Raw genomic sequence first — 14,713 nt, forward strand, 5'->3', positions numbered from 1 at the left:
TGGCAACAGATTATCTTATCTTTTGTTTGTCTGAAAAAGTCATCATTTTGCCTTTATTTCTGAAAGATATTTTCTTCACTGGTATAGAATTTTAGGTGATAACTTTTTTCCCCCCAGCACTTTAAAAGTTTCTGGTTAGAAGTCCACAGTTATTCTTATCTTTGTATTTCCTGCTTTTCCTCCTTTCTGCTTTTATGTTTTTCTTTTATTGCTGGTATTCAGAAATTAACTATGGTGCGCCTTGTATGGTTTCCTTTGGGTGGTTGCTGTTCTTTGAGTTCTTGGATTGGTGCGCTTATATCAACTATATTTTTTCAACTATCATTCTTTTATTTACTCATTATATTCACATTTTCTTTAGATCCTTAACATTTTGTGCATATTTATTATAGCCATTTTAATGTCATCTGTGAATTCTATTGTTTCTCAGTGAGATTTCATTGATTGATTATTGTTGTTGTTGTTGTTTCCTGATTGTGGTCACGTTTTCCCTCTTCTTTGTATATCTAGTGATTTTTGTTTGAATGCTTGTTATTTTGAATTTGACTTTGTTGAGTGCTGAGTATTACTGCATTTTAAAAAATGTGTTGGGCTTTGTTCCAGCAATTAGTTACATTACTTGTGATCAGTTTGATTTCCTGAAGCTCATTTCTAGGTTCTTGAAAGGGTGGGTCTGCAGTAACCTTTACTGAGGTTTGACCTTCTGATGTCTCTAATTCAACAATATCTCTCCATGTTAGCTGGTGGGAACTTAAATGAGTCCCAGTCCTGTGTGAGCTCTGGGAATTGTTTGATTTAGAGCTACCTGGAAGTTGTTTTTGCCCAGCTATGTGGAGTTTTACCTTAGGCACTGCATTCCAAGACTCAAGGGGACTCCTATGCACATTTTTGGAGCTCTTCCTGTTCATAGCTCCCTTATATCTAGTACAGTGTCCTGTAAATTCTAGCTGCCTTGACTTTCTTGAAATCCAATCTATGTCTCCTCAACTAATCGGGACTGCTGGGGCCTTTTTGGATTTTTCCCCCTTGCACTGTAGTCCACAAATTGCCTCGGCGTAACCTGTTATTTCATGTCTGAAAATGGTTGTTTTATATATTTTATCAGTTTTCTAGTAGTTAACAGCAGGAAGGTAAGTCTGAACCCTGTTATTTGTTCATAGCTAGCTACTGAAAATACTGAGCTCCTTTGCTTGACAGAAAATTCTTAGTGGACCTTTGTTGCTCAGAGCCCTTTCCATCTATTCTTGTCTTGCTTGAGTTATAAGAACAGTTGGCTTTTTAACCATTAAAGGACACAGATTTCTAAAGTCTCTCTAATCCTTTATATTTCTCCTTGCAAAATGATAAATTTCATATGTGAACTCATCTTTCTTAAATACCTTTCTCTAAGCAGCAAGAACAATCGAGACAAATTAGCATTCTGGCTCTTTCCAATAGCTTTTCCTTTCCATAGGTAGTTGGTCTGCCTTATAAGTTATCAGAATAGGCAGGTTTACAAAATACACAGCTACTACATCATATGAATCTTCATCTTTCCAACTTGCAATATTTGTTCCCTTGCTCTCTAACCTTGCTAATCCAGGCTTTCATTTTGGCAGCCCTCTTCTTCGGAGTACTACTATTTATACTAACATGCAGTAATAACGGCACATGTAATGGTACACACAGTAGATATGTCCATCCATCCTGGGTAGTTTTTCAGCTTAGCATGGTGCTTCTCTATAACATCATTTTGTTTGTCACCCTTAGGGACTTACCATGGTTAGATCCAGCAAGCAGAAGGAAGAGCAGGCAGGATCACACATGTGAAATTATACACACCCAGCCTAGAAGTGGCACACATCACTTCTGCTCACATTCCACTGGCTAGAACTTAATCGCAGGAAGATGATAAGGAGGCCTGTAGCTCCAAGGGGAGGGACATTTGGAAATATAGCTGAGCTGTGTGCTGAGGAGGAAGAAGGAAACAGACTTAGGTGGACAAAAAGCAGAGAGATTTAAGTTCGTCTGGATTCTTCTTTTGTTTCTTTATGCCTTGCTCTATTTTTGAAGTACAGATTCTCAGTGAAAGAGCCACTCCGTGCCTTCATTTTCTTACCTTTGAAGTAATTCTTCCTCCTTTCTTTCCCTTATCTCTCTTCTCCCTTCTTCTCCTTTCCCTTCCTTCCACAAATATTAAATATTTCAAGCATTTTGCTAGACTCTGAATGTACATTGGTGAGCAAGATAGTGTCTGCTACCATAGCAACAGTAATTTTTATGTTTCCTATCACTTAATATTTTACCTAGTATCACATGGAATAATATTACCTGATGACTTTGAAAATGAAAACTGCCCTTCAGAATTGTTGGACGTAACAAGGAAATAATGTTTGTGGAAAACTTACAGGAAAAAAACCACCATGAAACCATTCCCATTCGTTGCTGATTGCTTGCAGAAATAAAATATTCCGTAATCTTTGCCAAACAGAAAGAACAACATTTACTTCAACAACTCCCCCCCAATCCCACCAAAACCCAAAACAAAAAAAATGCTTTAACTGAAGGACATCTAATTTCCTAAGTCTGTTTTTAATTTTGCTATATACATGTTTACACTAACTCTTTATTGATTTTTTTTCTTCTTTGCTGTTGTGTTAGTGTACACAGTGTTCCAGATTGCTTTTCTGGAAACTGCTAATGTGGTTCCTGGCTTGGTTTTGTCCCATTTCTTAATTAGATGGAACAACACACTACTTGTAATTTAGTTGCATACATAAATGGAAGAAATGGCGGTGTTCTTATAGGAAAACCACTGTGCTGACAACAAACGTAGGTAACATGGTAGAAGGGTAGCATATTTCCTTTCTGAAATTTGTATTTCAATTCTTATCTGAACCTCAGAAAAATAAGTAGGCTTATTTTGTCATTTATTTATTTATTTATTAAATAAACATTTATCGAGTTCCCCACTCTGTTTGGCATCTATGTGAATTGCTTAGAATATGCAGATTAGATATCATTTCTATCCTTGAAGAGATCATGACCTTTTGGGTGAGAGACAAATAAGCAGATTCCTAGTGTCATATAAGAACTATGATTTTCGTGTACACAGAGAGCTTTGAGGGCATGGAGGAAGGACTCCAAACTTACACAGGACCTGCAGAACAGGCCTGAAAGGGATTCTGAAGGACGGTAGGCATTGACCAAGAAAAGAAGAGAAGAGGAAGCTATTTGGAGGTGAGGGGGATAGCATTAGGAAGTGAAGAGGCGAGAATGCATGGTCACACGGAGAGATTGTTTCTCCTTGTGTGTTACTGGGCTTAGGACTGGAGCAGCGCAACAGTAGGTGATGAGAAACAAAGTTGGTGAGATCACAACTTTCATTTATTGAGTGATTTTTACATACAAAGTACTTTACATGTGTTGATATTTAATTGTCTGTAATGAATAGACTTTATTTTTTAGAGCCATTTTAGGTTCACAGAAAAACCTAGTAGAAAGTACAGAGAGTTCCTATATATGTTCTGTCCCTGCCCACCCTCCACCTGACACAGCCTCCCCAACTATTAACATTCCCCACCAGAGGGGTGTGTTGGTTATAATCAGTGAACCTGCACTGACACATTGTTGTCACTCAGAGTCCATAGTTTACATTAGGGTTCACTCTTGGTGTCATACATTTCATGGGTTTTGACAAATGTTTAATGACATGTATCCACCATTGCAGCCTCATACAGAATGGTTTCACTGCCCTGAAAACCCTCTGTGCTCTGCTTTTCATTCCTGCCTCCCCTTACCCTTGGCAACCACTAATCTTTTTTATTGCCTCCATAGTTTTGCCTTTTCCAGAATGTCATGTAGTTGGAATCATATGGTATGTAGCCTTTTCAGAAGGCTCTTTCACTTAGTAATTAATAGGCATTTAAGGTTCTTCCATGTCTTTTCATGGCTTGACAGCTCATTTCTTTTTAGCATTGACTAATATCCCATCGTCTGGATGTGCCACAGTTCATTTATCCATTCACCTACTGAAGATCTTGGTTGCTTCCAAGTTTTGGAAATTATAATGAAAGCTGCTGTAAACATCTGTGTACAAGTTTTTGTGTGGGCTAGTTTTCAGCTCCTTCAGATAAATACTAAAGAGTGCAATTACTGGATCCCATGGTGAGAGTGTGTTTAGTTTTGTAAGAAACTGCCAAACTGCCTTCCAAAGTGGCTGCTCCATTCTGCATCCCTACCAGCAATAGACGAGGGTTCCTGTTGCTCCACGTTCTTGCGAGCATTTGGTGCTGTTAGTCTTCTGGATTTTGGCCGCCACTCTAGTAGGTGTGTAGTAATACTTCACTGTTGCTTTAATTTGCATTTCCCTGATGACATATGGCCTGGAGCACCTTTTCAGATACATACTTGCCGTCTGTGTATCTCCTTTGGACAGGTGTCCGTTCAGGTCTTTCACCCATTTTAAAAATCAGATTGTTTGTTTTCTCCCTGTGCCAGAAACATGAGGAGATTTTTCTCAGATAATCACTGTGAGAACCTGGAGGTAAAACTAACAAAAGCATGGGTACCCACTATGACTGGGCCCCCCCGGGAGTTTTCTGCTCTGAGACTTTCCACACTGAACTTCCAGCAGTTCACCAATTACAGGTTTTCCTACCTGGGCCCTGGTTTCCTCAGAGTTTTCTGCTTCTGGGTCGTGAATGTCTGTATACATCTGTCTCTCCGAATTTTGGGGGAAATGCTTTGTGACTCCCTTCTCTGATGACTATAAGGAGGACTGTTGATTTTTCAGTCCGTTCTGCTTTTGACTTATTGTTGGGATACAGTGGCAACTTCCAAGCTCCTTACATGCTGGTTTCTCTTTTTTATTGATGAATTAGCATGAACAGGAAGTTCACTTATTTTTTCAAACTGGAAGTCCTTTGAGAGTTAAAGGGGATGCTGTTAATAATTATCCCAGCCCTGGCTGGTGTGGCTCAGTTGGTTTGGCATCATCCTGCTCACTGAAAGGTCTCCCGTTCAATTCTCGGTCAGAGCACATGCCCAGGTTTCAGGCTTGATCCCCAGTAGGGGGAGTGCAAGCTGCAGCTAATCGATGTTTGGCTCTCAAATCAGTGTTTCTCTCTCTCTCTTTCTCTCCCTTTCCCTTCCTCTCTCTCTAAAAAAAATCAATTAAAAAATCATAATTATTCTAGGCATCAAATGTAAACTGTGACGAATGGTTCCACTATTGATGTGGTTACCCTGACGAGGAAACTGATGTCTTGCAGCTAATAAGAGGCACAGGTGGGACTTGAATCCAAGCAGTCTATCCCTTGGGTCAGTGCTCTTGGCCTCTAGGCATATAAGAATCAGATTTTTTATATGCCTTGGGTGTCTTTTCAAGGTCTTCATCAGCACTCATCATTGTAGCTGTTCTTTCCTGAGGAGAAACATAATTGAAACAATATCACACATTATTTATTGGCTCTTAATTTATTATTTATATTTTCCTTTTAGTTGGAGGGCAAGGCATTTTATGAAATTACTCTTTAGTTTACTTACTACTGGAAATTGTTCTCTGTCCCAGAATTCTTGACTTTAAAGAGACATCTAACAAACTTGCCAAAGAACACAGCTAATCACTTGTAGAATCTGCGAAGAATTGGAAGGCAGAAAAATACAGTGATTGGAAATGGGATTAGGTTGCCTGGATTTCACGCCCTATAGCCTGTGAGGCTTTACACAGTGTACTCCTTCCTCTCCAAGTCTCACTTTCCTCATCTGTGAAATTGAGGAAATGATAGTACCCACAGCAATGAGTCATTTCAAATCCTAGATGAGGTGGGCTCATAATCAGGGCTCAATAATTGGTCTCTGTTATTATTTTTACCTGAGTCTTCATATTTCCAGTGAAGTGTTTGCAAAATAGGCTGCCTTGGAAACTCTCTGGCCATGGCTTTGAGATCTGTCGGTGTGGGTCTGGAGTCTGGTAGCAGGGCTTCATTGATAATTTTAAGCTGCCTATTTGTATAACTAAACGTGAAAAAGACAGTGATCTCCTTGACCACATCTGGCACACCACTAAACATAGACTCTTCTGCTTTCTTAGAAATAGGGGAGCAGTAAAGAAGATACTTTTAAAATTCAACTTTTATTTTTATTAATGTTCTAAATGTACATAGCTTTAAAAAATCAGTCCCAAAGGCTTTGAATCAAAACTATCAGTCCCTTCCCCATTCCTGCCAACTCTTGATTGCTTATTTCCAGAGGTAACCACTTTCAACCCTTTTAGCTTTTTTTGGTATTTACCTCCATATTTTTATGTAATCTCTTTATACTACTATTTCTTGATTTTTATTTTAGTTTTAGATGTTCTGTTTTGACTTTCTGATGTAGAGAAGATTCATCTGTTCTATGTCCGTCTCCCATACCCACATATACTTACACATACATACATACACTTACCCTTCACGTTCAACTAATGTAATTATACCATCGTATTTTGCATATGAATATTTATGATTCTGAAAATGTTATTCACAGCTGAGCCATGTGGTAAATTATGATTGCATTTCTATGATGCTGTCTTCTTTGAGATTGATAGTTGACTCTCTGTTTGCATATTCTTCTATACGTCTATCACTAATGCATCCCCAACCTCACCTTTGGAAGTCAGAATCTCTTAATGGCTTCAAAAATATTAGGCATATTCTGTTGATAACATTGTCGTGAATGCAGACATGAGTAGCTGGAAAGGAGCAAAGGGAAGGCCAAATAGACACATGCCCAGGAAAGTCTGGGTGACATAGGGAAGGTACTTGTCTGTCAGTCACACCTGGGAATAGGCCATTGGCCAGAGTAGTCGTGGCCACTGCAAGCATGGGAAGATTTGAGATATATAATCTCCTAAACAAAGGAGCTCTCTCTCTTGCCCTTGGTTCGCATTCCTGGCTTGCAGGGCTCTTATGCTCCTGCATTCACCCACATGGCCCACAGCCATGTGGACCCCACACACAATGGACTAATGGACTGTAACTAGTTTAATGCTGTACTGGACGCAGCTCCTGACTGGATCAATAATAAGCCTTGATTTATAACTCACTCTCATCATTGGCTCACGTGTAGCCCATTTGTTTATGTTTTTAAATAATGTCATACATGAAAAATTTTGGCATACATGTTGTATGCAGTACCTTGGAGGAAAACTTAAATATATAATTGCCATGTATGCATGATACAAAAATAAACTCATGAATTTAAAAGTATTTTGGTGCTACAACTGCTTATTTTTTCTCTGTTAGATAGAAAGTTATAGATGGGTGGTTTCACAGCTCTCCTCTTCATCCCATTGACATTCACCGGACTGGCCTGGGGAAGCAGTGGCTTAGAAAGTAAAGTAAGACAGAGAGGAGCAGGAAAGGGGCCAGGCCTGTGAGTGCTTTGTGTTTAGCATGGAGACAAATACGTCTCTACAATTTGTTAGTTTTCTCGAGATGATGCAATGTTGGGTTTGTTTGTGCTGCAGGTCTGAGAACCATCGGAGTCATCACCAAACTGGACCTTATGGATGAGGGAACGGATGCCAGGGATATACTAGAGAACAAGCTGCTGCCTCTTCGCAGGGGTAATGTGCTGTGTCCCCCGCAGGACTTCCTGCGATGATGTGGCGGAGAAGCAACGGGCAGGCCAATGGGAGGCTTGGTTTGAATGCCACCACGGGCGTGAGGCATGGGCTTATGATGAGCTACGCTTTTTATGGAATGGCACAATGTTACTAAGACATAAGAAAAATGATCCAAGGGGAAAACCCTTCCTTAACAGGAATAAGGAAACAAGAAAAGGGGGCTTGGAAGGGAGGGTGTAAATATTCATAGACTGCATAAATATATACTGTCCTCTTCTAAGTCTGACTCACTCATCCGCTCTATGACAAAACTGCTAAGAAATATACTCTGCTAAAATGCACAGAGTTTTTAAGCGTGAAGAGATATTATTGTGTTAATCCTAAAAAACTGTCGTTAGCCAAATCAGCCAGCCTTCGTTAAATACTAACATCGCAAATTGACTTTTGTAAAGGGACCTTACAAAAGTAAGGGCCTTTCTTGTTCACCCTCTTTGAGAGTCTTGCGATCCCCCCAAAATAAACAACAAAGAGTGCCACAAATGCCATAGGCGTGTGTTTGGTTTCAGGTTACGTGGGGGTGGTGAACAGAAGCCAGAAGGACATTGATGGAAAGAAGGACATCAAGGCCGCCATGCTGGCGGAGAGGAAATTCTTCCTTTCACACCCGGCGTACAGACACATTGCCGATCGGATGGGGACCCCACACCTGCAGAGGGTCCTTAACCAGGTAAAAATGTGCTTTCCAGCAACAATAACAATTAGGAAATATGAACGTGACTGTTGGAATTCATATTTCTTATTTTTATATTCATTGTTTTCTAACATAAGACATGCAGCTTAAATGATAGGAATTTAAAAAATGAATATAAATATTGAGGAACAGTGAACAGGGGTATACCTTTTAGCACACAGTTTTATATGCAGCCTGTTGAAGGCTTAAGCCAGTGACCCAGCACAGTTAGACTGGGGCCTAGAGGTGGAGGCAAGCCCCTGTCTGGGCTGCAGATGGAGAGGAGGTTCACAGCTGACAGGTGCTTCCGAGCTCCACCAGGGTGGTGAGCCAAGCGGTCCTGAGAATGTCAGGCAGGCCCTGGAACTCTCCACTTCCTTCATTTCCACCACATTGTAACTTAAGGTTTCTTTGGACAAGTTAAGTGATCTGATAATCAATCCATGCCAGGTGTTACTAGGCATCCACATTAGTAACATCAACTGCATTAGAACAGGGTATACCAGATGGCCCCAGCAAGTGCCACTCTCATTGAGACATATTGAGCATTGCCTTGGGCAGTAGAGGAGAGTGTCGGAGTGTCCTCTGACCACCTGTCTCCACACTCAGTCTCAGCTGTGTATATAATTTCTCCAGTTTTGAGTGATTAGGAAAACAGTGAAGGCTGAGTTTTGTCTCACGAGCTCATCTTTAACCTGTCGTGTGTGTGTATGATTTTGTTTTGTTTTATTTAGCAACTCACCAACCACATTCGAGACACCCTACCAAACTTCAGGAACAAACTGCAGGCCCAGATGCTCTCCATAGAACATGAAGTCGATGCCTACAAGAACTTCAAGCCCGAGGACCCCACCAGGAAGACCAAAGCCCTGCTGCAGTGAGCCCCTCTCCCTCCCTTGTTCTGCCCCAGAATTTCTTCCCTTTGTTTTTCCCTGTCAGTCTGTTATTGATCTTGCTGTTTTCTAGGCGTAACAGAAGTAGCGAGTCAAGTATAGGAGGCTTTGTATATGTTATACAATGAGCCAGGAATCTACATTTTCTTGAAGAATAATTGTTGGTCTTACTCTTTTGTTATAAATTTAACCAGTTGCCCATCCCTGTGCCCAGTTTTATTGTGTTTTTATAATTGCATTCAGTAAACGGGTAACACCAATAGGATAACTCAGCGGGGGTTTTTTTGCCCTTAGAATTAGAAGTGGGCAGAGCTCCTGTTGAAAGAGTCACCTGTATTGTACAATTTCTCTCGGTGTCACTTGTACTTATCTTTTTCTTTCGATCACTTCATGTGATCTGCATGTGTTTTCCAGTGGAATGAGCACTGAGGATTCAATAGAGAAGTGCAGACACATTGAAATTTCTGTATCCTTGTCGATAATGATTTTAGTTAGCCCTTTGAAAACGCAACTGTGAAAACTGCCAAGTACCTTTTTCCTCCCTCATGATCTTCCCATCTTATCCTTGGTTACTAGATTTATCCCCTTGGGGCTTTGGGGTAGGATTGCAGCGTCGTTAGAGAATGACCAGCTCCTTGTGTCTTTTACCCTGACGCCCTCTTTTGGTCCCTTCCAGCCTCCTCTGTCATTTTTCCCAGAACTGTAACTTGCCTCGGGTGCCTTTCAACCAGAAAACACCCTTCCCAGCTTGAATTCCAGGGCATCTGAAGTCCATCTCCAAAGATAAATGCTTGCCACTCTTTTTCTTTTTTTAAAGAATTTTAGAGAGAAGAAGGGAGAGGGAGAGAGAAGCATCGATCTGATTGGCTATCTCCTGCACTCCCACTCCTCCTATCAGGGATCGAGCCTGCAACCCAGGCATGTGCCCTGACTGGGGATTGAACCGGCAACCCTTCAGTGCATGGGACGACACCCAACCAGATGGCCAGGGCAATGCTTGCCCCCTCTTATGGTCCCTTTCTCCCTCTGCAGTTTTATAATCAAAATACCCTTAATTCGGTTTAAAATGCATGATATAATTCCTTTCTTTGTGGGGAGATTTCTAAATGATCAAGTTATTTAGGTAGCATTTTATATGCATCATCTTATCCCATTTAAAAAAATTATGAGATCATACAGAGGAAATAAATTTTTCTTGGATTCAACTCTTTCCTAGTTCATTTTTTCCTTTTCTTTCTTGGCTTGGGTTAAGCACCTACAAAAACTCTTCAAGTTACAGGAAAGGAAAACTATTTCTGTGTAGGCCTTAGGTCATCATTTTAACATCCAACCGAAACTATTGTCCTTGTGAAGACTGGGTCTTGCCTCTGTGACTCCATTGGACTCAGATTACAGACTTTCCACAGTTAGCTTCTCCCTGGTAGATGAGTGATTCAGCTCCTTCCTCTCTCCCTCCACCCCTCTCTTCCATTTTCCTTTCCTTCCTCCCTTTCTGCTCGCCTGCCTTCCCGCCTTCCTCTCATCTCTGTGTGTTCCACCTGGCGTCTGGATCTGGGGATTCAACAATGGATAAGATTTTTGGCCTCAAGAAGAGGCCACAGTAGAGCAGAGGAAACAAACATTTAGGAAACTAATCTGATAAATGCAGTGTCTCTGGTAAGTATAAAATGTTAAGGGAGCCCAGTGAGGAAGCAGAAGCAGTGACATGGAGCAAGGGTGTGAGTTCACAGAGCAAGTGAACTTGAATGAGACCTCGAGGTAAGGGAGGAGTCTGTCAGGTGGGAGGAGGGCAAGGGTATTGGGGACTTGGGTGTCCTTTGTGCTGGCTGCAGTGTCAGGACTGGGAAAGGGGCGCGACGTACATTTTCTAAAATTTCCCATTGTTTCCGAGCGTATGTCATGCATGCATACCCTTCCAGGTGTTAAAAAAAACCAGACCAGCATTAGCATATGCGTGAATATAGCTATAGCCACATCTAATTATATTCTAGATTATCTGGTCTAATAATTTTCAGTTACTTTTCATTTATCCATGATTTTGATAAAAGATGCTGCAAGTTTTAGATGGTTTGCATGATTTTCCTATTAGATTTTGAAACTCTGTCCAAATCAGAGTTTCTAAACCCGGTCATCACCAATGCATGTGGCCATTCTCTCCCTGCAGTATATTTCTTTGTGTGTTTTTTTTTACCAACCATCTTAAGGTAATTCCTTCCTTCATTGAATGTATTGGAATACCTCTCACACATCCAGCAGCGGGAGATAAATAAAACTCATGGCCACTGCTCTCAGGAGGGAGACTGGTGGGTGAATGTGGTGCTGAACTCTTCCAAGGGCTGTGCTGAAAACATGCTGAGGAAGCAGAGGAGGGCCTGGGTGCCAATGAGGGGAGGGGATGGATAGGGCCACGGATAACAGGACATTTCCTGGAAAAATGAATCCTTAAATTGAGCCTTGAAGGATAGAAATTAGACCACTAAAGGTGCAAGGGGCCGAGAGAACTGTAGTCTGTGCAGAAAGAAAAAGCACAGAGGAGCGATACCTATGGGTGCTGCCTCTGTGTGTCTGGCATGGAAGGTGTTTGTGAAAGTAGCAAGAGATGGGGCGGCTGGGGCCAGGCCATGGAGCATCTTGGGTGATAGGGTTAAGGAGTTTTTTATTATCAAATTGTGAGGAGCCATTGAGAAGCCAAGCTAGAGCTAGTTGTAGTGTGGGGGCCACACATTTATGTTGTTCTGAGGCCTGTGACCCTGGGGGTGGGGAAGAGAGTTGTTCTCGAAGGGCAGGCGCTCAGCTAGAGCGGTTGGAACACTGGGTGTGATGTCATAGGAGCCGTGGCTTCTTTGTTCTCTGTAAACTTTTATTGCTTAACTTGAATTCAAGTATTTTTAAATGCCATTCTATGACTGCAACAAAATGGACAGAGTGCATTGAATGGCACAGATATTTAGGATACATATTTTATTTTTTTTAAATTTTATTTATTTTTAATTTATCTTTATTGTTGAAGGTATTACAGATGTCCCTCTTTTTCCCCCAATCAATCTCCTCCACCCCTAGAATGCATATTTAATTAAATGTCTAAAATAAATCTTAATAGTGTGTTATTTCAGATCATTGCGTTTTGAGTGCTGAGCAAAGTGCAATGTTAACTCTGCCAGTAGGTGCCACTAAGAACACCAGGAAAAGGTTTCTAGGGGATAAGCACAGAGAATTGAAATTAGAAATGCAGAGCCCTGTCGCTTTAACTGGAATTTATTTCTCTCTCCCAATTACAGGATGGTTCAGCAATTTGCCGTGGACTTTGAGAAGAGAATTGAAGGCTCAGGGGATCAAGTAGATACCCTGGAGCTCTCAGGGGGTGCAAAGATCAATCGCATTTTCCATGAACGCTTTCCTTTTGAGATAGTAAAGGTTTGTACCAAACGTTACTTCCCCCCTGTCCGTTTCACTTCATTTCCATATTCCATGCTACATAACTGTCCATAAAATGTTACAGAAGTGGCATGGGACTAAGGTAGTTCTTTGAATGAAAGCTTTCCTAATCAGGTGATGAAATTTAGGAGGGAAATAATTTCTTACTGAGGGTCCTGATTTTAGTCAATGAGATCTGATGACATTTCAAATTATTTCAACAAATACTAGTTGAGTTCCTATGATGTTGATTTGTTGTCTAATTGATTGAAAAATATTTCTCGAGCACCTCCTCTGTGCCAGTGTTCTAGGTGCCAGTGATCGGGACAGAGACACTGTCTGGTGGGGAAAATAGACAAAGTAAGAAGATCTCAAGTGTAATTATGTAACATGATGGGAGAGAGAGAGTGAGTAGGGGAGCCACTTTTGACGGGACATTCAGGCAAGGTGTCTCCAAGTAGGGGACCTTGAAAACATGACCACAGTGGTGCGAAGAGGTCAGCTGTGAGGATCTGGGGGAAGAGGGTCATTCATTATAAGCAGCCGAGGACAAGGCCCTAAATCCAGCACCTGTAGCAGGTAAAGAACAGATGGGGCAGTGTAGGGCTGAGGAAGGGAAGGAGATATGAAATGAATTCAGAGGAAGAAAGGGCCCAATTAGGCTGGATTTGTGACTTGGGAAGTAGGGTCCACAGGGCTTGGACTGAGTCTGGGGGATGCAAGAAAGAGAACATTCAAGATGACTCCCAAGGTTTGGGCTTGCACAGCTGAGCACATGTTAGTGCCCATCTGATGAGGGAAACCAAGGCAAAGCCGAGCTTGTGTGTAAGCATGAATCCTGTCATGTCCAGGTGCTCAGGAGGCAGCTAAGTGGTCCAGGGACTAGGCTGCTTGCCGCACGTTCAGAGACGGATGCTTATATCTTGGTCTGGGAGGTAAATGGGTAAACAGAGAGTTTCATTAGAATGTGCTAAGGACAGTGATAAACTTTAGCACAGGGTGCTATGGAAACAGCCCACGGACACAAATCACTGCCCAAAGTGTCAGGGATTTCAAGCTGAGTTTGGAAAAAGGATGAGCAGCTAGTTAAGCAGGAGGAGGTGAGGGAGGGGAAGATTATTCCAGACAGAAAGGGAGGCCCAGTGAAGACTGAGCCGTGGAGCCACAGGGTGTGGGCAGGGAACAAAGCAATTCATTGTTGTATGGCACCAAGTGCGAGGGGAAATGGACAGACAGTGAGACCGGAGAGACCAAATCTCAGGAGTCAGGCTGAACCCTTGATGGCCTCTTGATGCCCTTACAGGTCTAAGCTCCCTGATACTTTGATCCTACTTCCAAATAAATTTCAGGCACCTAGAACTTCTGGGTTGGAACACAGAAAGGCACAATCTGTCCTGTGTTGGATTGGCAAAATACTATTAATTTCCTCTTATAAAGAGGCCTAGAGCTCAGGTGGTTAACATGGCCAGGGAGAAAAGATAGTCATTGTTCATCTCAGCACAGCTGGACTGCTGTTGCACATCAGGGGACACTCTTATTAATGCATTTGTCTGTGAGTACATTTTCTACATTTAGCAAAAGAATGAAAAATTAGAGATTTCGAATGTGTGGCCAGCTCTATGTCCACGAGGCATCCTTGACGCACGGCACTCCTATCTATTATAACAGAGTTAAAATCTGTAGCACCGAAATAAAACTCCCAGAAATCCCTAATGGTCTCTGTTGCCTTGAACTTTATATAAACAGATGTTCTGACCATCTGGGTTTAAGTTAGGGAAGACATGAGCATCCATTTATTAATAACGAAGTCAAGTCATTCTTATTCTTTAATATTCAATAGCATTATTAGTCAACGGAATTAAGTGTCACAACTGTGGCTCATCTTGCATCTGCAGATGGAGTTCAACGAGAAGGAACTGAGAAGAGAAATAAGCTACGCGATCAAAAACATACATGGCATCAGGCAAGTGATTTACATTTTCCTTGTCTTTCACTCCGGCTTCTAGAAGAAGATGAATGTTTGTAAGCGGCTAGCGAAGTAGCCTTTCACCATCTGAGCCGAGTAGAACACAGAGGTGGAAGGGAGAG

The 14,713-nt window shown here is 41.6% G+C and overlaps 1 protein-coding gene across 6 annotated transcripts in view; it reads left to right on the top strand.

Moving 5' to 3' along the window:
• DNM3 (dynamin 3) overlaps positions 1–14,713 on the top strand; it is a 352,871-nt gene that overhangs the window by 89,539 nt on the left and 248,619 nt on the right. For all 6 annotated transcript variants that reach the window (XM_081120434.1, XM_081120436.1, XM_081120431.1 and 3 more), the window contains exons 5-9: positions 7,490–7,588; positions 8,155–8,315; positions 9,053–9,195; positions 12,490–12,625; positions 14,521–14,588. In XM_081120434.1, coding sequence (XP_080976560.1) covers positions 7,490–7,588; positions 8,155–8,315; positions 9,053–9,195; positions 12,490–12,625; positions 14,521–14,588 — 607 coding nt within the window. The remainder of the gene's footprint in view (positions 1–7,489; positions 7,589–8,154; positions 8,316–9,052; positions 9,196–12,489; positions 12,626–14,520; positions 14,589–14,713) is intronic.

Source organism: Miniopterus schreibersii, assembly GCF_964146895.1.
Source record: "Miniopterus schreibersii genome assembly, chromosome: 19".
NCBI classification, from domain to species: domain Eukaryota; kingdom Metazoa; phylum Chordata; class Mammalia; order Chiroptera; family Miniopteridae; genus Miniopterus; species Miniopterus schreibersii.